The sequence below is a fragment of the Pan troglodytes genome, chromosome 12, assembly GCF_028858775.2.
Source record: "Pan troglodytes isolate AG18354 chromosome 12, NHGRI_mPanTro3-v2.0_pri, whole genome shotgun sequence".
Lineage (NCBI taxonomy): Eukaryota > Metazoa > Chordata > Mammalia > Primates > Hominidae > Pan > Pan troglodytes.
Window position 1 is genome coordinate 53,487,041 of NC_072410.2, and position 24,886 is coordinate 53,511,926.

The 24,886-nt window shown below is 40.1% G+C and overlaps 1 protein-coding gene across 1 annotated transcript in view; it reads right to left on the reverse strand.

Moving 5' to 3' along the window:
• Positions 1 to 6,678: 6,678 nt before the first annotated feature.
• Positions 6,679 to 24,886, reverse strand: part of ANTXR1 (ANTXR cell adhesion molecule 1) — a 236,365-nt gene continuing 218,157 nt past the window's right edge. Inside the window, exon 18 of the mRNA XM_525774.8 lies at positions 6,679 to 10,626. Coding sequence (XP_525774.4) covers positions 10,366 to 10,626 — 261 coding nt within the window. The 3' untranslated portion in view covers positions 6,679 to 10,365. The remainder of the gene's footprint in view (positions 10,627 to 24,886) is intronic.

The following is a 24,886-nucleotide window of genomic DNA, read 5'->3' on the forward strand; positions in this document are numbered from 1 at the left end:
ACTGTCCTTATACATTTTCATAATATTAAGTAAAAAATACAAGGTAGAAACTTGTATTTATAGTATAATTTTAATTATTAAAATTAATATACATAAAATGACTAGAAGAATTAAAATGCTTAAGAGGTTTTGTTTTGGAGCTGGGAAAATGAATGACGTTCATTACTCACCTCTCACCACCTGTATCTTATACACACATAAAAAAACCTTAGAATACTTGATTGAAAACACAAATTTCCCCACTGATTCCTCTCTATGGGCTGTTCAAATCAGTTAGAAAGTCAGCCTTAGTATTCCTTAGTAGATGGCTGGGTGAAAAAGCTGTGATATATCCAGATAATTAAATATTATTCAGTAATTAAAAAAAGAAATGGAATATCAAGCAATGAAAAGGCATGGAGGAAATTTAAATGCATACTGCTAAGTGAAAGAAGCCAACCCAATAATCCTATGTACTGCATGATTCCAGCTATATGGCATTCTAGAAATCGCCAATTATGGAGAAGTTAAAAAAAATCATGGAGGCCGACGCAAAAGGATCTCTTGAGCTCAGGAGTTTGAGATCAGTCTGGGCAACATAGTGAGATCCTGTCTCTACAAAAAATAAAAATAAAAAAATTAGCTGGGTGTGGCAGTGTGTGTCTGTGGCCCCAGCTCCTTGGGAGGCTGAGGTGGGAGGATTGCTTAAGCCCATGAGGTTGAGGCTGCAGGGAGCCATGACTGGGCCACTGCACTCCAGCCTGGGTGACAGAGCAAGACCTTGTCTGAAAAAAAAACATTAGGGGTTTACAGGGTTTGTGGGAGAGGAGGAGGATGGATGAATAGGTGAAGTGCAGGGGATACTTAGGGCAGTGGAAGTATTCTGTACGATACGTGGATGTGTGTGCGTATGTCAAAACCCACAGAACTGTACAACACAAAGAGTGAACTCTAATGTACTAGACTATGAACGTTGGTAAATAATAATGTGGGCTGGGTGTGGTGGCTGATGCCTGTAATCCCAACACTTTGGGAGGCTGAGGGGGGCAGATTACTTGAGCCCAGGAGTTCAAGATCAGCCTGGGTAACATGGCGAAACCCCTTCTCTACAAAAAAATACAAAAATTAGCCAGGTGCGGTGGTATGTGCCTGAAGTCCTAGCTACTTGGGAGACTGAGGTGGGAGGATGCTTGAGCCCAGGAGGTTGAGGTTACAGTGAGCCATGATTGTGCCACTGCACTCCAGCGTGGGTGACAGAGCAAGACCCTGTCTCAAAAAGAAAAAAGTAAATAATAATGTGTCAGTTTTGATTCATCAGTTGTAACAAATGTACCACACCAATGGAAGATGTTAGCAACAGGAAAAACTGTGTGCAGGGAAGAGGGGATGTAAGAACTCTGCATTATGTCCTCAATTTTTCTGTAAACCTAAAACTGTTCCAAAAAATAAAGCACTAATTAAAAAAGAAAGAAAAAAGAAAGTGAGCATCAGTTTCTATAATCTACTAGTAATGCCAGCAGTAGTTGTGACTGAATTAACAGATCACATGCTTAGCGGGCAGAAGAGAGGAGACCTCCTCCTCATAGACTGAACAAAGCCCTTTCTGGCAGTTGTGAAATATCAGAACATAAATCTACAGATCAACAGCTGCCTTGTTTATGACGCATTAATAGGTATCACAACAGCCTGACTCTTGATTCTGGAATCTTACTGTTTCCTCAGTGAGCCATGACCCAACCATTGAGTCTTGCTCTACGCATTCAAAGAATGGCAGGGGATCTGGTCCTGTGACAGGACACTTGATAAACGGATGAGACAAACTGGAGTTCAGTCTTCTGACGACTGCCAGGGCTGGCACTGTTTTTTCTTCTGGCACCTACCCCAAGTTCTTGGCATCGATTCTTATTTTTCCTCTCAAGCCAAATGCAAAAAGGACTTAACCTCAACAGACATAGATTGTGGAAGAATGTGCATGCGTTGAAAAGTAATCCAGTAAATTGACAGAGTTAATGAATTTTCAGAGGAATTCATTCAATACCACCCAGTGAGAGTCAGCACTTTGAATATTTCCACAAAGGCAATAGGAAAATGGGAATTTGTTTATTACCTTTGGCTCCTGAGAGAAAACATTGTCCCATACATAGCTTCCATGTCTATTGTTGATTTGCTTAAGCATTTAGAAACATTGAGATTCTTCATTTATAAGTTTATTTACTCATTAACTACTTACAACTATTAATAGTTTTTTCACTGATTACTATGTGAGAGGCACCCTATGCATGAGATTGTTAGTGGAGAGGTTACAATAATATATGTTCTACTGTAGTATCAGAGTATGGGCAGCGGAAGGACCCTTTTTCTTTTTTTCTCCTTATTCCTGCCTTAATTAGAGAGAAGACAGCTCCTTTCAGCCCTTCCATTTCTCTCTCCACTCTTTTCTGGGAGATGAGATCTGTCTGACTGGCAAGATTATAAGAAACTTCCATTCATAAGGCAGTGTTACTAAGGGATACTGTCACTGTTAATTAGAAGCAAGAAAACTTGGCATGCATTTGCTTTTATTTAATCCATTTGGAATTTATTTTTGTATGTAGCAGAGATAGGAATTTCATCTTGTTTTTCCCAACTACTTAGTCGTTTATTAAAGAATTAGTTTTGGAAATGCTATTATGATAAACTAAACTTCCATTTATTTACAGGTCTGTTTCTGAAAACTGTTCTATCATCATATATTAACTATAGTTGTCCATTTTCTTTTCTAATTAAAACTTAGAATCAGCATTTGGAAGTAGACATCTTACTAGTTTTTTTTTTTAATTGGCACGAGTTGAGTTTGTAGATTGAGAGAGAACTGACTTCTTTTCAATATTAACTCTTTCCATTCAAGAATGTAGTATAGTTCTCCATTAAGAATATTTCATTAAAGTTTTATAGTTGTCTTTCCATAAGTTTTGCACATTTTTTGTTAGGTTTATTTATAGTTAATTTCTGGTTAATTTATACACACACATGCACACACACACACACATATATATATATATATATAATTTTTTCTATTATGAATGAATGAATAACTTTTTCTTGTTTCCTAACTGATCATTGATAGTGTTTACCATGTACCTGGACAACTCTTATTAGTTCTAATAATTTTTAAGTTGATTCCATGGAATTTTTAGGTAGTAAATTATATTCAAATCAGTTTTTTTCTTCCTGATAATTATAATTACATTTTCCTTTCATTTGTTTTATTGCACTGGCTAGGACCAAAGGTGGACAATAACACTGATGGTTGGAATCTTTTTCTTTTTGATTGTAAAGGTAATATTTAAAAATATTTTATGTTAAGTATATTTCCTGTAGGTTCATGGTAGATACACTTTATCAGGTTAATGATGTTGCTTTTTTCCTCCCTATTGCTAAATTGCTAAGGAAGTTAAATTTTTTTAAAAAACTAATCACACTAAGACATAGTGATAGGGTCACTTTTTGTTTTTACTAATAGTCCAAGATTAAACAGAGATAATTCTCTTTTAAGGATCTCATAAAAGCAAATATTGAAGGAGCCTATAAAAACGCCGATCTAAACATTAGAATGCACTGAAAACCAACAGTCACAGAAGTAACATGTAGAGTGGCCAGGGCCTGTTGAGAGTGAGCATTTGCTGAGGTAGCTTTCATGGGGCAAGTGAAAGTGTCTGACAAGTATTGGAGGTGGAATCAAAATCTCCTGGAGCTTTGCAGTCTTATTTCTTGGAGTGATTACATCACTGGGGTCAAATATAACACAGGCACTGACAATGGCCAGAAATGCTCATAAACACCCAATTCTGCCCAGAGTGGGGAAGGCAATCTAGTGTATGGCATCAGAAAGGATTATTTGTGGCAAATGCTTACAATGCCCATTTGAAGTAGGAAAAAGTATTTCTCTTCCTGGAGAGATGACTGGGGACCTACATTACTCCCCTTAGGGATGGGTTTATTCACCTGAGGTTTGAGACCCACCATCTTGGCCACCATTTAGAAGAAGAGGAATTGAACAGAGTCCACCCCAGCCAGGAGAAGCCCCTTCCTGCAATGTCAGATGAATGTGGATGCTTCTGCCTCATCTTATTTATGAACCACACTTTGGGTTTGCATGGAATATTTATCTCCACAGGAGCTTGGCTGGAAACGCAGATTATCATTAATTTCACACAAGTCTTTTACATTTACAGGTGTCCTGTAAATAATGTTAAGAGTAAAACTAAGCAAAAAGACATGGACTCTGTATCCTGCAAAGTTGGGGTGGGATTCACAGGGAAGCGAATGTCACACAGTGCTTGTATTTTAAAAAAATGTGAAGTTAGGGCTGTATAGGGATTCCTGGCTACTCTTGAGGGTGCACATTTTTGGAAGGGACTCATCATAGGTGGTTGACAGTTCTCTTGTCTTACAACTTCTTTTTCAGAAAAAAGTGAAATGTTTTCTGCACTCAGCCCTCACAACCAGCATTTCTTGTACTTTAAAAATCCTTTGTAAGAATGTAAACTACTTAACTACCCAAAGGAAAATGTATTTTATGAGTTGCATCTATTTTAATGTTTACAAAGAAGTCCCAACTAAAGATGCTGGCTAAAGTACTGAATGTGCACAATTAACTGAATATCTTTTAACAGAATCTTGCTTTCAGCTCTCAAGTGACTCAGAGAAAATTGTGTTAGCTCAGCAATTGCTTTATAAGTACACTGCGAAATGGCACTTAAAACCAAGTAAAGGAGATGCATACTTTCAAACTCCAAAAACTAAAATGTCCCAACTTAAGTAGAGAAGGAAGAATCTTTATAACTTAGTGACTACTTGAATTTTGAGGAAAAAAAGAGAAAGGAATAAAAGATTACAGTGGTGGAATCATAAGGCTTCTAATTTGTTTAGATATGATAACTTGGGATGGGGTGTGGTGATTCAAAAGAACACAATACAATTGTCAGCATAAAAATTACAATACAGTTGTAAAGAGAATAAAAATCATGTTTGGCATACGCCAACTCTATAACCTTATACCAAATATATAGTAACTGTTAAGTGACACCTGGTTTATAATGTATTTAGATGGACAAAGTATTATTCTGATTGTTTTGTATCTAAGTGATACTCCACAAAACAGATTTATCTGAAGACAGATTAGTGAAAAACGGTGGATCTCAAATTCATGTTCACAGTTAGCACCTGATAAATGATCTTATTCCCGTTATTAATGGTTCCTTTGTTCAACTTAATGCATTGGATCATTACTCAGGGTTATTTCAAGCAATTTCATGACAAAGTTGATTGATCATGCAAACAATATGTAGGATTTTAACATTCTTCATACCACACAGAAAACTTTTTTCACAATTCTAGTACTTTTCTAGCTTTATTTGTTACACTTAAATTCAGTTAGAATTTATTTTGGTGTAAGGAGTGAGGTAGGGCTCCAGCTTTTCCTGTTTCTTTTCAAATTTCTAACCCATTATCTCAAAACCATTTACTATTGGGAGTCTGAGGCAGGAGGATCACTTGAGGCCAGGAGTTTGAGACCAGCCTGGGCAACACAGTGAGACCCTATCTCTAAAAACAAACAAACAAAAAATCCACACACACACACACACAGACACACACACATACACACACTAGCCAGGTGTGGTGGCATATGCCCATAGTCCCAGCTACTTGGGAAGGTGAAGCGGGAGAATTGCTTGAGCCCAGGGGTTTGAGGCTGCAGTAAGCCATGACTGCATCACTGCACTCTAGCCTGGGTGACACAGTAAGATCCTGTCTCAAAATAACCCCCAAAACACATTTATTAAAGATATAATTTTAAAATGTGTTCATACCCATACCTATTAAAAAGCAAATACTAATGAAAACTTAGAAAAGACTTGTGGCATGACTTTCTGTTTGTGGATGGTTTTATTCCAATTAAGATGTATTCAAGGCTCAATGAGATCTTACAAAGAAATTCAGGAACTAGAAGGAGATGCTCTTCTACCTACAAAATATTTAAATGGAGGAGCTGAATTAAAACTGCTAGGAGGGATAAAGTGAGTTGTATCAGAAATGCAGAAGCAATACAAAGATTTTGAGATGTACATAGAAAGGTATTTATTGCAGCACTGTCCACAACACTGTCTGGTTCTTGGGTTGCTGCAAATCTCTGGACTCCTTGTAAAATCAATCCTAGTTGCCTTTCTGCTACGTTAGCCAAACACAATCCTAACTGATGCAGTATATTTTTCCTGTGTGTTCTGTTTTCACTTTTTACTTATTTTCTCTTAGCATGGATTACATTTTTAATTTGAAATTTGTTATGAGAAATAAAAAATATTTTGAATGTCTGACAGCTAAGGAAGAAATGACAGTAATCCAGACAGTAGAGAAATTAGTGGAAGGCATGAAATCATTTGAGAAATGTAATTTAATGTATAGCACAGCAACCACTGTATTATGATCAGGATATTGAGGACTTGAATACGTTGCACTTTATAACAAACAGACAAATAACCAGAAAAAAGAGTTGATTTAAGAAATTTATTACTTTTTTTAAAAAAGCAACTTCCAGGGTTGTCATTGTACAGGTTTTGCCCAGTCTCCTATAGCATGGTATTATGATCAGGATATTGAGGACTTGAATACGTTGCACTTTATTTTTATAACAAACAGACAAATAACCAGAAAAAAGAGTTGATTTAAGAAATTTATTATTTTTTTTAAAAAAGCAACTTCCAGGGTTGTCATTGTACAGGTTTTGCCCAGTCTCCTATAGCATGGTATAGTGATAACTGATTTTTTATAACAATGACTCAGAGGCATTGAAGATCCATAACTATCTTCTGAATTATCACAGAAAGAAGAAAGTTAGAAGAGTTTAATGTTAAGTGTATTAAAAATCATATTCTAATTCTTTTAATTTGGTTATCTGAGTATGATAATATAGGAGAGCTCAGATAACAAGAAAAGGCAATTGGTTAGAACACTCCATTCCCACAGGATGTGCATTAACAGACTTTTTACTGCATATATCTTTATATAGTTTGCAAACTAATTCAACCGTTTTACACAGCATTAATTTTTTTTTTAACTGGGTTGACATTGGGCTGAAACATTTGCTTATCATCTTATAATTATTTTTTCCTGTTCTTTAATGGATTTTACCCCCATCTGACATAGTGTTTGGACTTTAGTGTATGTGACACTTCAAGATCATCTCTGCCCATTCTGTTGATAGTTACAATGAGGTTACCCATGGCCAGATATCGAAGACTATTAATTAATCCACCAGCTCTGTTCTCAACTTTGGTAAAAGAGAGATCTTGTGTCTCACTGGAGGGTGCACCAAGCTTCAGGCAAGAAACTGTGAGCTGGCTGTCAACAGAATATGGTTCTTATCAAGGTTCTTATTAATGCTGTGCAAACAAGGGTCTCGTCATTTCAGTAACTATTTGTACATTTATAAAAGCAATACAGTCATGGGAAAAACCAACAAGCACAGCTTGGTAGAATAACCTGCCATGAAATATCATCGGCTTTATAATAATTTACTACAACTGTTCTTTTTATTCACACTGGATAGGAAATGCTTCCATCTAACACATGGAATACGAATATATACAACACAAATTTGGCTTTAATAAAAAAAAAAACAGTTCAAAAGGACAATAACACGGGGGCTGAAAACAATAATTTTGTGCAGTTTCCTGATCATAATCACATGTCTCCTGCCTTTTACAGGGAATGACACAAGTATTGATGGATTTTGTAAACCAGTTAAAACATTTTCCTGCCTGTAATAGCCCACTATGAAGATATCACCTTGTTCATACAGTCTTATAGAAGTTTCTCCTTCTTAACTGTAATTCTAAATAACCAGGGATGACACACTGAGTCGGTTTTAAGAACAAATCCTGCTGAGCCTTTTCAAAATCATCATACATTTGCAGTTCCCTATTCCATCAAAATGCTTTGCCGAAACAACATCTTGTAACTGCACTGGGCATATGACTGATGTGCTGAATGGTGCATTTGCACTGATGCTCACCATCTCGTTGCTCAGCAACGTCAGCATCTCGGCTTGAACTTCTGAATGGCCGCGGGAATCACGCGGCAGTGCCATGGGGTGGGTGGACTGTTTTAGACTGCCAGCAGTCAAAACAGTTGTGATGGGCTCAATGTCTCTACACTGTGAGCCTGGGGAACCCATTCTCCTATGGAATGGTTTTCAGGGGTCCAGCAATGTCACTGCAGGTGGCTGAGATATTCTGGCCCCTGCTTATGAGGAACTACATGAAAGAAGAAGCCTAGTGTTCTAAAAATTAGACAATGCGGCAGGGTTAGGGAGAGGCTGGGGGGTTGCTTTCATGAGTCTGGAAATCTCTGGTTTTAGCTCTCTGAGAAGGCTGGGAGACTCTGTTGTAGGCAGCTGTGGGAGAAGGCTAGGGTTGGAGGTACACCTGGAGATGTGTCAGTTTGGCGTTGGCACTGCAGATTCAGCGCCCGTGGTCCCTGACTAAGGCACTCTGCCTAGATCTATTTTCCCCTGACTGTACCTTTTATGCCCCCTGGCTTTCCCATTCTCCCTGGAAACTCCTGTTTGTTTTTGCTTTCTAAGATAGAGATAGCAAGTAGGGTTCATTTCTCTCATCTGACTGTTGGGTTCATCTGACTGTTGAGTGGCGGCTCTTTGGAATTGCAATTTGAGAAGGATTGTGAAGAAATCAGTGGGCTTAATAGGAAATAGTGCTGTGATTGATTAGCAATGTCTGCCATGGCCACAAAAATTGGTATTGATAAAATAAATGCATCCCAGGCCCTTATATCTCTGTTCTAAGTAAAGTGAGTGAATGAAGCTGGCTTGATGTATTTTTGAAGGATCTTTGGAGACCATAGCCCAAGCCACTAAATGTATATTTATTTTATATTCTGCTTTGTTCCAGAAAAGATCTGAGAATTTGGGTGGCTTGGGACAGGAATTTTAGGATTTGTGGAAAGCTAGAGAGAGAGATAATTTTGAATAGGCTGATGCAGGAGGTCCAAGACAATGATCTCTGTTTTTACCCCTGGGTGATGAAGCCCAGTGTTTAGCAAGTGATTATAGGGCTTATTGATTAAACAGATCCAGAAAGACCTGGATAAATGGGGTGAGTCCTAGGCATGGTGGAAATTTCAGGCAGATCATTTCTGTGTTGCAGATCTGATGTATTTCCCCTTGGTTAACAGCTGAGGTTCTATGTCGAAAAGCCAAAGAGAAGTATATTTGTATACACACACATGCCTTATGGGGGTTAATCAAAGATCCTTATTATGTCAGGACCATTGTCTCTCAGCTCTACCCAGAAGTCTGTGGTGCATGGCTTTACCAAGAAAAAAAACAAAAAACAAACAAACAAAAAAAAACTAGTGATATTGTGTGATAGGTCCTAATGATGGTATTTTGGGAAGATCAACTTATGTTTATCTCTGGAAAACAGGATAAACTTCATACCTCAAGTGATTTAAACTGAAGCCAAACCTTGATTTTTAACATGATTCATTAACAGGTTGCTCTTCGACAATGCCATTGTCTGTTGATTTAGGGTCCATGTCTGGCCAAAGCCAGCCACCTCTAGCTGCTGATGGCCTGTGGGTTTTAGAAACTGGCTGATGCTCCCATGAATACGCCCCTGTCTATTGCACACAACTGATTTCACTTACACATCAACATAGCAACATACCTTTTCCATCAGTAAACACCTGCTCCCCTTCTCACTTGGAAACTGGAAGAATTTGCAAGGAAAAGATGCCATACATTTTTTATGTACCTGCAAATCCCAGAAGAACATCCTTCTGCATACCCGTCTGATGTTGAATTTCTTACCACACCAGGGACCCCAGCATTTCCAAAGTTGTAGGCAAAGTTTTCCTCTTTCTTGGGTGGTGCACAGGGGTGAAGGTCCTTAGGCTCCTAGGCCAAGGGTCCAAAGTCCAGGGATGGAGGTGGAGTAGAGGCAGGAAGGCAGCATTTTAGAAACCCAGCAATGTATTTCTTATCCAACTCTGCATTTCACCCTCAGATAAATGATTTTCTTACTGGTCTCCATGAGACATAATCCTGTTGAGAGCATCTTGCAGTTTCACTGTCTCTGGAACCTTCTAGAGGTGATAGATGGCTGGCTATAAATCTGACTGTAGTTGCCTCATCATTTGTTTTCTGGCAATTTAAAATATCTGTTTCTTTCCGCTGATCATGATTGTTGGTATACTGGCATTGCCAACCAATTTTTAGAATGTGTGAAGGTCAGTGGGCTTTATCACCACTCCTCTTCTCTAACTGGAAAGACTTGTTCTAACATCTCCTGAAGTTTCTGAGAGAGCCCAGAGCAGGAACTTTGGGCTCTAGACAGAAGGCCTTGGAGGAGGGCGGGAGGGAGGAGGTGCCCTGTTGGGAGGTGGAGCCTGGGGAGGAGGGGGAAGGGTGGAAGGTGGGGACGGGATGGGAGGGGTAGGGGCGCTGGGGGGCGGGGGAGGGCAATGGGGCACAGGAGGTGGGGGGGTGTAGATGGGGGCAGGAGGCGGCGAGGAGGTGTGGTAGGCGTTGTTGAGCGGGTACTTGGCTGGCTGGTTGTTCTTGACCCTGGTGAAGTTGATGCAGCGCCCCTAGAAAAGAATTGGAGAGAAGGAAACGTGAGCGGACGGCCTCACATCAGGGCCTGTGGTGCTGTGGTGGGCGGCTTGCAAGCAATATGTGGAAAGCTGGCCCCTGTTGGTGACAACTCTCTAGTGGCACATAGTAGAACTTGAGGACAAGTGAGCTCCCCACTTCCTTTTCCTGGACTGTGTTGCAAAACTGTTAAAATTCATCTTTTCCTGGAGTCTAACTCTCTCAAGTGGGAGAAAGGGAATGAGACTGACCTTAACTGGGTGATGTGTACAGAGGTCATTAAACTGAATCTCCTCAACAGCCCTGCTAACCGGGTATTATTAGCTGTTCCACTGCACAGATGAGGAAGCAGAGGTTCAGAAAAGCGGAGTTACTTTTTCAAGGCCACACAACTAGGAAGAGATGGGGTTGGTGATTCTAACCCAAAATAGACTCCAGAATTATTCTTCCTGCTGCTACTTTGCCTTCTGGAAGGGATCCTCATATTTCATAAACAAAAGTAATTTATTTTGATTAGTTCAGTTACATGCCTGGAAATGGCAGAAGGTTAACACCACGAGCTTCTCCTATATTGTAATTCAAGGATGTATCTAGATTCTGTGATTGGAGTTGTCATGGAGGCCCTGATGCATTTACCTCGCCTGTGCCCCCTCAAACACTTGTTTCCGGTAATGAATGAAGGAGGCAGCTATCTCTACTGATGTGATCAATACAGCTTCCTCATCCACGCCTTGCCTTCTCCAAAGTGCTAGTAAATAATAAACAGTTTGTCCTGCCCTTGTTCTGGCTGTGGGAATCCCTCTTCTACACGCGGCTGCACCTGTGCAGGTAGCCTTAGTTGTTGTCACAGGAACTGACAACCTGTGTACCTTAAGAAATACAACCTGGGGACATTCTATTGCCAAGCAGGCATCTGCCCTGAATTCTGCTTTTCTCCTACCCTTCTTGGGTACTCAACTGAACAATGCAGAGAAGACCCTGGAACCCCTTAAAGCAGCCTCCTGAAAGTCAGCGTCCAAAGCCAGCCTTAAGTAGCCCTGTCTCCCCTATAGTATCTGCTCTGCTCTCCAGAGTCACAGGCATGCTTTCTCTGTCCCCCAGTAGATACCCACTAGTCTCATCTGGTACTCAGGAACTTCTGTGCAACACTCAGCTCTGCAATGGAGGGGAGACAGGGGTTCTCCTGCTCACCATGTTCCATGCTGGCGTGAGCTCTCTTCGCTTGGCCACTTGCCTGGGTGGGTACCCACCCCTCTGAGGGCTCCTGGCCTCCCTCACTTCCCATGCCTGTGGGGTATCTTATTGTTCTCTCTCTGGCATGTCTGGATGCCTACAGAATTGCTCCCCACAGCGGCTGGGGTGGGGTTGCTCCTCTCTGAGGCTGCCCTCTATGCTGGGCCTGGGGCTGGGGTGTGGAATTGTTCCTGGCCACATGCTCCAGGATGGAAGTTATCCTGTGGTGTCCAGCCTGAACGAGATATGTCCAGAGAGCACAGAGTTTCCCTTTCCAGGCCTTTTAGGGATGAGCTTGAACGAGAATGAAGAGGGTGAGGTGTGGAATTTGGGGAACAATTGCTGCTTAAATTAGCTCTAGGACAAGAGGAAAATGAGAGTGTGCTATTAGAGACTTGGCTCAGGATGGGCCACAGAAGGGACAAGCCACATGCTGAGCAAACCTTCCCTCCTTGTGCACAGCCCTGTGCATCCTTCAAGTCATAAATCATGTCCCTTTTCCCCCAAACATTTCCCCCACAGTGACTCCAGCCTCCACTTACCCTTTGCTTCCTTGAGTGCTCTAGTTACAGCCTACACCACACATTGCAGCCTGCATACTACAGTTATTTCATCTGTAAATGCCTTGCCTCCCTGGCCAGACAAGAAACTTCTGGAAGGCTGCAGCCTTGTTTTGTGCTTTGCCGCTCCACAACTCACAGCCTCACAGGGTGTTCTGCATGGTACAGGGACTTTTGGTAAAAACGGAGTTGTTTGAGCCACTCAGGAAAAGTAGGGGGTGGGAAACCTTAGCAATAAAGTGAAAATTAATTCCTAGGACATAGCATTAGTCAGAGGGCATCTTGGTGAGGAAGGGCCAAACTTGATGGGACTGCAATTGGTTTAGGAGTTGCAGTGCTATGTTTAGATGCCAGCACCCCTGTTTCTCTGAGCTTGCATTTCATGTGATTAAACCAGGTGCTAAGCGGGGGAGGCTGTGACTGGGGTTCCACTCACTGCAGAAGGAATTTACCCCCTCCTCGCTGCACTGCCCAGAGCTCCCGGGTTTATGTCCAGCCTTTCAGGCATGATGCCGATTTTGTAAGCCAGTACTGTACATTCCCGGCTGTTCAAGCTGCCCTCTTTTATAGCTTTATAAATCTAAGCCTTGGTTACAGTTTATTTATGATTCTGGATAAAGCTTTCCTTTAAGATGTGAGGGCCCTAATGATTACCATCTGTGATGAATTCCCGTGACGACAATTTAGAGCTGGGATTTACTGTGCTATCTGTTCTGCCCTTCGTTCCTAGACATGCTAAGTCAGAGAGGCTCAAGAGATTCATGTCCTTGAAAGATGAAGGGAAACCCACATCCTGGGGAAGGAGCTGCTGGTGCCTGGGGTCGAGTGCTCATCTGGCTTCAGATGTCTTCTAGAGCTGGCCACCAGGCTGGCCGAGAGGGGAGGCTAATTAATTAATGAATCCAGAAGCTCATGTACTTATTCTCTTCAATTGAAATAAGTCACTCTACTGTTTTTACCAGAGGCTGTTTTGTCCAGAGACAAAATCGGGAGCTCCCAGCCTTCTTCTGCCAATATCTCTGTTCATAATCCATGTTAGGATTCCCAGGGGTTTTCAAAAAAGTTGAAAGCATCCACAGACTAAAAGATGGTCTCTCACATCTGTCCCCTGAAGATGGGATGAAAGAGGGCAGTGGGGGCTGTGGGGGAGTGAGGTGGGGAGGAAGACCTGAGGTCAGCACTTCCAGCTCCTGCCGTGGTGTCTTGGCCAGAGCAGCAGAGGGATGGAGATGGGGTGGGGTAAAATGGTGATGGTGGAGGCAAAGAGTCCTCCTTCCTCTGGTCAGTAACACCCTAGGGGTACGCCCATGGGTCACCTACTCCAGAGCATTGTGCTGTGGTTCATTATAGACCCTCTCCCCACTCCCCACCACCTGGTCCTTTAGAGCTGAGCACAAAAGCCCAGAGCTCTCATCGAGCAGCCAGAGGGGAGGGGCAAGCTCAGAGCTTCTGCGTGGCCCCCACTGTGGGACACCCCACAGTGTGATGTGAGGTGGGGGTAATCATACCGCCTGTCACTTACAGGTACTAGGAGGACTCCCTTAATCAGTGTTATGAAGGGCTTGGAACAGTGCCTGGCGCGTTGTGTTTAGTAAATGGAGTCTAATGCTGTCTCTCTGCAGGTGGGGATGCGCAGACACAATCAGACCCTGTCTGTGGTGGAAAGGCCAGTTGGAGGTGGTATCAGGTGTTCCAACTCCTAGTTTAGTGTCTTCTGAGTGAGCTGCAGACTAGAGCTTCTATCCTCCACACCTGGCTTCTATAATACAACTGGTAAATAGGAAAAAATGTAGCAAAAATGTAGGGAAAAACAAAGCAGCCCCTAGAGCCTGCTCTCTTATGTTTGTTCTCTCCTCCTGTTGCCACTAAGTCCTGTAACTTATTTCTTATAGGACCTCCCACAGTGCACTGCACACAATTTGACTGATGTTGAATTTATCTTCCTGAAAAAAGGTGCAGACTCGGCATCAATAAATCCCTGGGGTAATATACAGTAAGACCCACAGTCTTTGTAAGAGGGGTGTGGTTACAATAAGTTCTTAAAACCCGGAGTCAGAGGTGCCAGCATAAACACGGTAACATTTAGACCATACAATTGGCCTAAAGATCAGTTTACACAACATCGTTTTTTGCTTGCAAGAGGATAATAGAAAGGCCAGATGTTCTCAGCGTCATGTAGGCCAGCAAATCTGCACCAGTGTTTGGTTAAAAGGTTGCTAGGACGATTGGAACTCTCGCTTCATAACACTGGTCTTTGTGACCCAGTTTTATTTTCTACAGTATTGGTTTTGGGTGGTTTGATTCCAATCCAAGATTTGGCTTTGACCTCAGTTTACCTCAGCATCCTCATTTACAGGAATGAATGCCAATTATTTTCACACATTAGCAAAAATTTCTCAGATTAAATTCTAAGAAGAAAATGCAACAATATCTCCAGCTAAATGAAGGCTTAGGATGCCAGCTGGCTTTCCTCCTAGGCTTGAAAGTGCCATTTTGATTTGGCTGTATCTAATGGTGGTGGGAGGACTATTTGAAACGTCCAGGTACATTAGTGTCTTTACTTATCATCAAAACTCTGTCAGTTATGTATCAGTATTTTCATTGTACAGAAAAAAAACTAAAGTCTCACACCTATTTAAATAACTTGCTCAAGACTACACAGCCAGTAAGTGGCAGAGTGGGATTAAAACCCAGCTCTGTTTGCCTCAGGAACTCATCCTCTTTATACTGTATTCCTGAATATAGACTAAAAGTGCAAATGATTTCTTGAAAGACTTGTAGATAGCATCACACAGTGTAGCACTTGACCACAATCCAGCAGCTCTTGACACAGTCAAGCGATTCTTCCCGAACCTAAGTCTCGTCAATTCACTCTCCAGCTCAAAATTCTTCAGTGATTCCCCATCACCTTTAAAATAAAAGCCAAACACCTCCACTGGCATACACAGCCCTTTGGGATCTGGTGCTTGCTTATGTCTTTCAATTGATGTCTTACTCTTTTCTTGCAAGATGTCCAGTTTGGTCCACCCTATGCCCTCCACAAATATTTGTTCAATGAGGAATATAATTTGCCATGTGGAACTCTACTCTAAATGTTTCCCATTAGAAACATTGCTCCTTAACTGGTTGGTGAGCACCTCTGAGGCACCCTCAAGGGCTTCTCCTCTGGAGCCTAGTGTTGCTCTAAAGAGCCCAATGTTCAAGTTCAAGTTGGCACTCAACAAGTACTGCTCACACACTGGAGCTCCGAGGTGCAGCAAGGTGTCTTAGAAAGCTCTGATTTTTCCCTGCAGGTTTAGGCTCTCCAAAGGTCAAGGATCCATGAACACAGCTATGAGTTTAGGGCTTCTCAGTCACCTCCCCATGGTCTCCTTGGACATCTCCTAGGTTCTTGGAGAAAGGATGGCAAGAATCCTACGTACTTCCCTTGGCTTCCACACTTGAAAGGTTAATGTTACCTCTAAAAATACTTTTTGGGTTACCTTCGATTGCTTTATTAAAGGAAATTGTTCCTCAACAAAAAGCTTTGCCTAAATTGGAGGTGACATATTCTGAAATGGTTATGATGAAATGGTCAGGATGAAAGATCTTGTTGATCAGGTTCTGGATTTCCTTGGGTTTGAACTCCAGGCATTGATGGTCTGAGGCATTTAGAGACAGGACACTGGTGCTGGGGGCTGTGGTCTGCCTTGTGGGTTGCAGTCAGGAGGCAGAGTTCTACCTCTAGTTCTGCCACTAACATACTCACTGTGAAACCTGGGGCAAGTCACTTTCTCTCTATGGGCTTCGGTTTCTTCATCTGTCCAATAAAGTTGTACCGGCTAGATGACGTTCAAGGGCCTTTCAGTCCTAATATTCTATAATTCCATCAACATTTTTTTTTTTTGAGATGGAGTCTCACTCTGTGAGAGTGATCTCGGCTCACTACAACCTCTGCCTCCCGGGTTCAAGCGATTCTTCTGCCTCAGCCTCCGAAGTAGCTGGAATTACAGGCGTGTGCCATCACACCTGGCTAATTTTTTTGTATTTTTAGTAGAGACGGGGTTTCGCCATGTTGGCCAGGCTGGTCTCGAACACCTGACCTCAGGTGATCCTCCAGCCTTGGCCTCCCAAAGTGCTGGGATTATAGGTGTGAGCCACCACACCTGGCCTCCATCAAAATTTGAATTCCTTTGAAACCTTTTCCTTGGATAATTTAATCTGAATGCTTTTGGGGCAGCCAGTTTGCACATTTCTTTATACTAATTAGTTTGGCTAATGCTTTGTATTGCATATTTTTCTGGTTGGTCATTAGATTTTAAAAAATATTAATAAATTGAAACTTCAAAATTGGAGGTCTGCCTTCTGCTTTTCTATTATTGTGGTAAGAGTTTGAGCTTGCCTGCAACTTCTGAATTTGGGCTTGTGGGATGACAGGGAGACGTGAGAAGAGGTGTGGGCCGATTGTGTGCAAAAGACTTGCCAGTGGTGAGCTCATGTGTGCTGAGTGTTACGAGACATCTGTTTGGGCATCAGGCACGCTCCGTGGAGAGGGAGCTGGACCTTGGAGATGGTTAAAAATATGCTATGGCTTCCACAGATTAAACCATAGTTTCCTATGAACAGAGGTCATCTAAGGAAATTGGATTTCACAGGAAGAACACTAAAATAATTAGATTGTAAAAGTATAACATACATGCCAAGTTTCCTCTGACAAATACCTTTTCTCTCTGGCCTAGTTCTCCCATTGATTACCTTGTTTGGAGGGCTGTAGGTATTTCTCAAGTTACTAATGAATTAGGTTTCCCAAGTCAGTTGTTTGGAATTATGAGCATAGTTTCTAACTTAAATCATTCTTGTAAACTCAGGCTAGACCACAAAACCTCATTGACATATTGAAGGCAATTGACATAATCCTGCCGAAGGTGGTGCTCTACTGATGAATTAAACACATGAACAATGAATGGATGGCTGGATTGGATGACTTAATAGTTAGCCTTCTACCCTATGATTCTCTTCATTTGTTAATTTATTTATGCATTTATCCTTTTGACAAATGGGTTTTAAGTGCCGGCTATGTCCTCAAAGGTGCTACAGACAGTATTGAGCAAATGTTGAGATCCCTGTCCTCATGAAGAATATAGTCTAGAGGTGAAGACAGACAGTAGTTAAATGGACCCCAGCAACCACATTTGTGATCTGTGACCCTGAGCTTGGCCACAGTTGATTGGACAACTATGCTGAGCTAGACCAATCAGATTCTCTCTCCTGCGAATTTGGAATGACCACTGAGTGACAGGTAGTTAGTTAGTCAGGACTGATCATTTGAATAGAGGGAATGTAAAGTGGGAACCTGGGGATGAGGGAGCAGCCATCTTCTGCCACAGTCAGGGAGAAGCAGAGAAAGCTCTGATTCTGTTTCATAAAGATCCTTCATACTCATTCATTCTGCCCTGCCCTCATTGTTGCTCATCTTCTAACACTTGGCCACCAAGTAAACCAGTCTTCCTGCTTTCAGCCTTTCCCTTTCACTTTGATATTTCGGTTTTCCATGTAAAATTCATACACATGCACACACACACATATATATAAATAAAAATGTGCATATACATACATATATATGTATGTCTACATATGTATAGATAGAGGTATGTATAAAATGTATGTATACCTGTATATATAAAAATGTGTAGATACACAGATGCATTCAAAGTTATCTTTCTGGCCAGGTGAGGTGGCTCATGCCTGTAATCTCAGCACTTTAGGAGGCCAACGCAGGTGGATCACTTTAGCCCAGGAGTTAGAGACCAGCCTGGCAACACAGTGAGACCCCGTGTCTACAAAAAATAAAAAAAATTAGCCTGACGTGTGTGCCTTTAGCCCTAGCTACTTGGGAGGCTGAGGCAGAAGGATGCCCAAGAGTTTGAGGCTGCAGTGGGCTATCATGGCACTGCTGCAGTGCATTCCAGCCTGGGCAACAGAGTGAGACCCTGTCTTGCTCCTTCCCCTTCCCCAAAGCTGGAGCCACGGGCAAAGAGAAGGGTGTGTTGTGAGTGGTGATGCTCTGATCCTTCTCGGCTCCCTTTTCTCCACTTCAAACTTGCCCTGCCTATAAATCTCATAATAGCCTGCCTTTTATGTGCTGTTCATGGAAAGGGATACAAGGTCAACTCTTTTAGTTATTTGATTCATTTTGCTGACACACATACTGGCACGTTCTCCATAATAATGTCTTTGGATGCCAGAACTGAGGGTAAGATGAAAGCACACAGGAAATATTTGGTAACACGAGGAAACTAGAAAAATGAAGGAAAGGGTAGAAATAAAAATGGCATCTCTTTAGTGGGACATGTGTAAATACAAGGTTTGTCAAGAATTAATGTTGAGATATGACTTATTTAACAATAAAATCCCCTTTTTCCATCTGATTACACAGTTCTTTGTTGAAAATTTGAAAAATACACAATGAAAAAAGAAAAGGGAGAAGGGAATGTTAAATTATAGCATTCAGAATTAATATTTTGTGCTTATCTTTACAGAACACAGACACACACCCAGTGGTGGATTTATTTACAAAAATGGGATCATCCTGTATGAAAGTTTTAAAGTAGTTTACTGTGACCATTTCTCCCGTCATTTTCAATGGTTGCATAATCTTCTATCACATGGAAGCACCAAATGCAGTTAAGAATTTCTTTGTTGTTGGGTAGTAAGAGTGTATCTAATTTGTCTCTATTATAAACAATGCTGTGATAAAACTATTTATCCATAAATATTTTCATACATCTGTCAATTGTTTTAGAACAAACTGTTTGAGGTAGAATTTCTGGGTCAAAGTTTATGCACATTTTAACAGTTTTTGATAATATATTGTCAAACTGTCTTCTAGAAAAAGTGATATTCATTCATAGTTCTAATACTATTTTATGAGAATTTCTATTTCCCTACATTTTCAATTACAGAGTTTTAGAATTAAAAATTTTTGCCAATTTGACTATCTGAAGGAATTGTATTATTGTTTCCCTGTTCACTGTCTTATTTGTGAGATGAAAGTTTTTAAAATGTGTGTGTATATATGTAAAGATATATGTGTGTATACATATACATATATACACTCACACATACACACATATATATACACACACCCACATATATATACACACACACACTACATATGATTTGTCCGCTCATATACTTTGCCCACTTTTACTGAGGTTTTGATTTTTTTTATTGATCTTTTTTATTGATTTGTAAGAGCTCTTTATAGAGTAATGATGAAACTGGTTGATAGGGTTAGGTTTTGTGTCCCCACCCAAATCTCATCTTGAATTGTAATCCCCACGTGTCCAGAAAGAGAAGTGATTGGGTTATGGGTGCAGTTTTCCCCATGCTGTTCTCATGATAGTGAAGATGTTTCATGAGAGCTGATGGTTTTATAAAGGGCAGTTCCCCTGTGCTCGCTCACATGCTTTCTCACCTGTCGCCATGTAAGATATATTTGCTTCCCCTTCTGCCATGATTGTAAATTTCCTGAGGCCTCCCCAGCCATACAGAACTGTGAGTCAATTAAACCTCTTTTCTTTATAAATTACCCGGTCTTGGGTAGTTCTTTATGGCAGTATGAGAGCAGACTACTACACTGGTTATGTAAGCTATTTTTTTTTTTGGTTTGTGATTTTAAAAATTTTACTGATGGTATTTTTTGATGTACAGAAGTTAAATAAGTCTATGTGGGTAGCCAATTATATCAATCCATAGAGTCTATTCTTTTTTTTTTTTTTTTTTGAGACGGGGTTTCACTCTGTGACCCAGGTTGGAGTGCAGTGGTGTGATCTCAGCTCACTGCAACCTCTGCCTCCTGGGTTCAAGTGATCCTTCCACCTCAGCCTCCCAAGTAGCTGGGACTACAGGAATGCACCACCACACCTGGCTAATTGTTTTGTATATTTGGTAGAGACAGGGTTTCACCATGTTGCCCAGGCTGGTCTCAAACTCCTGAGCTCAGATGGTCCACCAGCCTTGGTCTCCCAAAGTGCTGGGATTACAGGCGTGAGCCACTGCCCCTGGCCCATAGAGTCTATTTTTTCATATCCCTTAGAAAGGCCTTCATCAGGGCTGGGCATGGTGGCTCATACCTGTAATCCCAGCACTTTGGGAGGCCAAGACGGGCAGATTACCTGAGGTCGGGAGTTTGAGACCAGCCTGACCCACATGGAGAAACCCTGTCTCTACTAAAAATACAAAATTAGCTGGGCGTGGTGGCACATGCCTGTAATCCCAACTACTTAGGAGGCTGAGGCAGGAGAATCGCTTGAACCCAGGAGGTGGAGGTTGCGGTGAGCCAAGATTGTGCCATTGCACTCCAGCCTGGGCAACAAGAGTGAAACTCCGTCTCAAAAAAAAAAAAAAAAAAAAAAAAAAGCTTTCATCATTCTTTTTTTTTTTTTTAGTTATGTTATAGTTTCACTTTTCTATGTTTATAGAATGTGGACTAAAGAGCCAAACTACTAGGATTCAAGAGATCTGGTTCTGCAACTTACTGTGTTATCTTAGACAAATTAATTAACTTCTGTTTTCTTTTCTGTAAAATGGGTTAAATAATTGATCCTAGCTCATGAGATTATTGTAAGGATTAATGAAAATACTAAATAACTTTTTTAAATTTTTGAGACAGAGTTTTGCTCTTGTTGCCCAGGCTGGAGTGCAATGGTGCAATCTCAGCTCACTGTAATCTCTGTCTCCCAGGTTCAAGCGATTCTCCTGCCTCAGCCTCCCAAGTAGCTGGGATTACAGGAGTGCACCACCTGGCCAATTTTGTATTTTTAGTAGAGATGGGTTTTCACCACGTTGGTCAGGCTGGTCTCGAACTCCTGACCTCAGGAGTCCTTGGCCTCCCAAAGGAACTCCTGACCTTTGGGAGGCTTTGGCCTCCCAAAGTGCTGGGATTATAGGCATGAGTCACTGTGCCCAGACTATAAATAACTTTGAATGGTGCCTGACATATAAAATTACCCAGTAAATGTTAACTATTATCATCTGGAATATATTTTGCTATGAGGTATGAGGTGCAAGTTCAAATTTATTTCATCTTTTTCTAAATCAGCCAATTGTGCTAACTTAGAAATACCATTTGTTAAATAATCTACCACCTTCCAACTAATTTAATGCCAGCCTTGTATGGCAGATTCTCACTTGTTCTTTCATTTGTGTTTTCAGATCTCTGTTCCACTTCTCTGATGTGTCTCTCTATATCTGTAGCAGCAGTTTCCACTGTTATAGTTTCACAACATATTGTAATATTGATCTTATAAGTCTATCTTTATTATTTTTCAAAATTATCTGCACTATTCTCATCTGATTGTTCTTCCAAACAATAACTTAGAATAATGTAATTCATAAATTAAGTTGGAGAAAATGGCCTTTTATATTTTTATGTTTTCTCATCCATCAATAGCACATTCCAAATTTGTGATTTTCGAATGTAAGTTCCAGCCTTCTTTTAAACATTTATTCCTAGATTTATTTTATTGTTGCTATTGTAAAGTTTAACTTTTCTCTATTTTAGCATCCTACTCTTAGTATATTTATTTTGTATTTAAATATTTTACTGAATTCTCTTACAGTATTTCTGTTGATATAATTTAATATTTTCCATTTCTAATATTTACCTATTATTACATTTTCTTGTTTTATTGCATTGATTAGAAGTGATGTCAGGTGCCCTTATCTTATTCTTGTCTTTAGTGGGAATACCTTCAGTATTTCATAATAGTTTAGATATCCTTGCTTCTGTTAAAAATATACTTTAATTCCAGTTTAAGTGTTTAAAAAATGTAAGCAACTATCAAATACCTTTTTGATATAAAGTAAGATAACCCTATTGATAGATATTTTTATTAATGTTAAGGAAATAATTTCCTATTCACAGTTGATAGTTTCAGAAAGTAATATTTTAAATTCTATCAGAATCTTTTTGATATCAAGATCATTATATTGTTCCTATATTTTCACCTACTGATACATATTTTATAAATTTTTTTCTAATAAAAATTATCTGCACATTTCTGAAACAAACTTTTGAAAAGTTCTGAAATTAATTCTCTTTGATTTAGGATTTTTGCACCCAAATTCACAGGTGAATTTGGCCATGTTTCTTTTGTTGTGAGCTACTTTTCATCAAGATTATGTTAACTTCACAAAACAATTTGGGAGGATTTTCATCTTTTTATATGTTCTGTATTTCTGAAATAGCATAAGAATTACTTGTCGTATAACAAGTATACAAGCATGAGATAATTCTCTCAAAAATTTTCTAGACATGCTGTTATTTAAAAGTATAGTTCTTTCATGCCTTTAAAAATTTTTGCCACAGATATTGATTTATTCAGGTTTTGTACTTTTTTTGAGTCAATTTCTGTAATTTATCCTTTCTTAGAAAATCATTCATCAAGATTTTAGAAGCATTTGCATAGACTTGTACTTTGTTCACAGGGCATTCTTACAGGTAAACAAATCTCCTTCTTTGTTGTGATAGCCCTTTTGTCTTTCTTAATAATTACATATTTTCATGTTCTAACCTTCTTTTTTGGATTTGTCTTTCAAAGATTCATTGATGATACTGATAGTTCCAAAGAAATTCTTAAAGACTTATTTCTTGGTTCTACTGATTTTGCTTTGTTTTCATTAATTTGTTTTTTATTCATAGATTCCATGTTTCTGCTGTCTGTAGATTTGTTTCATATTATTTTCTAAGTTTTAACTAATTCTTACCTCATTTGTTTTCATTTTTTCTTGTTTAATAATGAAAGAATTTAAGCCTATGATGTTTCCAAATCCCACAAGTTTTTATTGAGATGTTCCAATTGTCATTATTTTCTAGGATCCCAGTTAATTGCAGTTTTGATTTCCTCTTGGACTGAATAGTAATTTATAAGACTGCTTTTAAAACTTCAAAGTGCTTTTTTTTTTTTTTTTTTGAGACAAGCTCTCGGTCTGTCGCCTAGGCTGGAGTGCAGTGGTGTCTAAGTGCTTTTTTAAAGCAAGAGTTTAATCCCTTATTGCTAAATTGTAGATTTTTATTTTTATTTTTGGTGGTATATGTGGACTCTAAAAATTATATGTTCTCTCTTTTTTCAGGTTTTCTTTGTGGCCTAAGTTATAGTTGATTTTTACAAGTTAAGAAAATAATATGAATTATTTATTTGAAGGGTGCTGTTAAATATCCATTAATCATTTTTTGATTTGATTTAATTAAAGCCTCTATATCTTTTATTTACTTTTTCATCTGCTTGCTTTATTGAAGTCCAAGGGTGGTTGTGAGTTTATTAAGTTACTTTTCTCCAATGTTTTACACAATTATATTTGCACAAACTTTGCTCTTTAATCACTGGGCCACCCAAGAGTAGCACGGAGGGTGCTCTTTCAGGGCTCTCTGGGCAGAAGGAAAATCTTCCATCCTAAATAATTCTTGCTTCCTGTTTGTGGTGGTGGTAGCTTATCTGCAAAGGTGGCTGCCATCTTTTCCCCCTGTAGTACACATGTGCTGTGGCGAGGAGGGGTCTATGCCTCTACTCCCTTGAATCTCGGTTGGCTGTGATTGTTTTGAATATAATGAAAGTGATGTGCTAGCTTTGAGCCTGCCTCTGAGGCCTGACAGTTTCTGCTTCCTGTTTTTGGTGCCCTGAGCCTCCATGTAAGAAATCCTGGCTGGCCTACTGCAGGGAGGCCTGTTGAGGTACAATGAAGGTGGTCAAAGGAGTGAAGAAGCCCTCTGGGATGTCCAATCAACCTTCCAGTGATTCCAGCCCCAGCCGCCATCTGACTGCAGCTTCATGAGAGACTCTAAATGAGAACTATCCAACTGAGCCCAATCGACCCAAAAAATGTGAGGAAAAATAGCAAATTATAGTTTAAGTCATTAGGTTTTTGGATGGTTTGTTATGGAACAATACTGAAACAAGAAGCAACTCATCTCTTTGCCTAGTGGGGTCATTCATGGTGTGTGGAAGCTGAGTATGAGTTGTAGGTTTCCCTTTTTTTTTTTCTGGACTCTGAACTTGGCACCCTTCCTAAAGTTGCTGCGAAGGATCCCGATCTGTGCTTTAGTCATTGCCTGATGGACTAGGACTTTATGCCACTGGAACCCAAGGTCCCCAGGAGAAAGATGATAACTGGATGACAGAAAGATATAACCCCAAAGGTAACCATCACACATTTCCTTTTCTGTCTTCTGGATATTATCCTGCAGTGTTCATTTTGAAATGTAGGTTATAGATTAGATAAAGAAAATGTGGTACATATACACCATGGAATACTATGCAGCCATAAAAAAGAATGAGATCATGTCTTTTGCAGGAACATGGATGGAGCTGGAGGCCATTATCCTTAGCAAACTAAAGCAGGAACAGAAAACCAAATACTGCATGTTCTCACTTATAAGTGGGAGCTAAATAATAAGAATTTATGAACACAAAGACAGAAACAA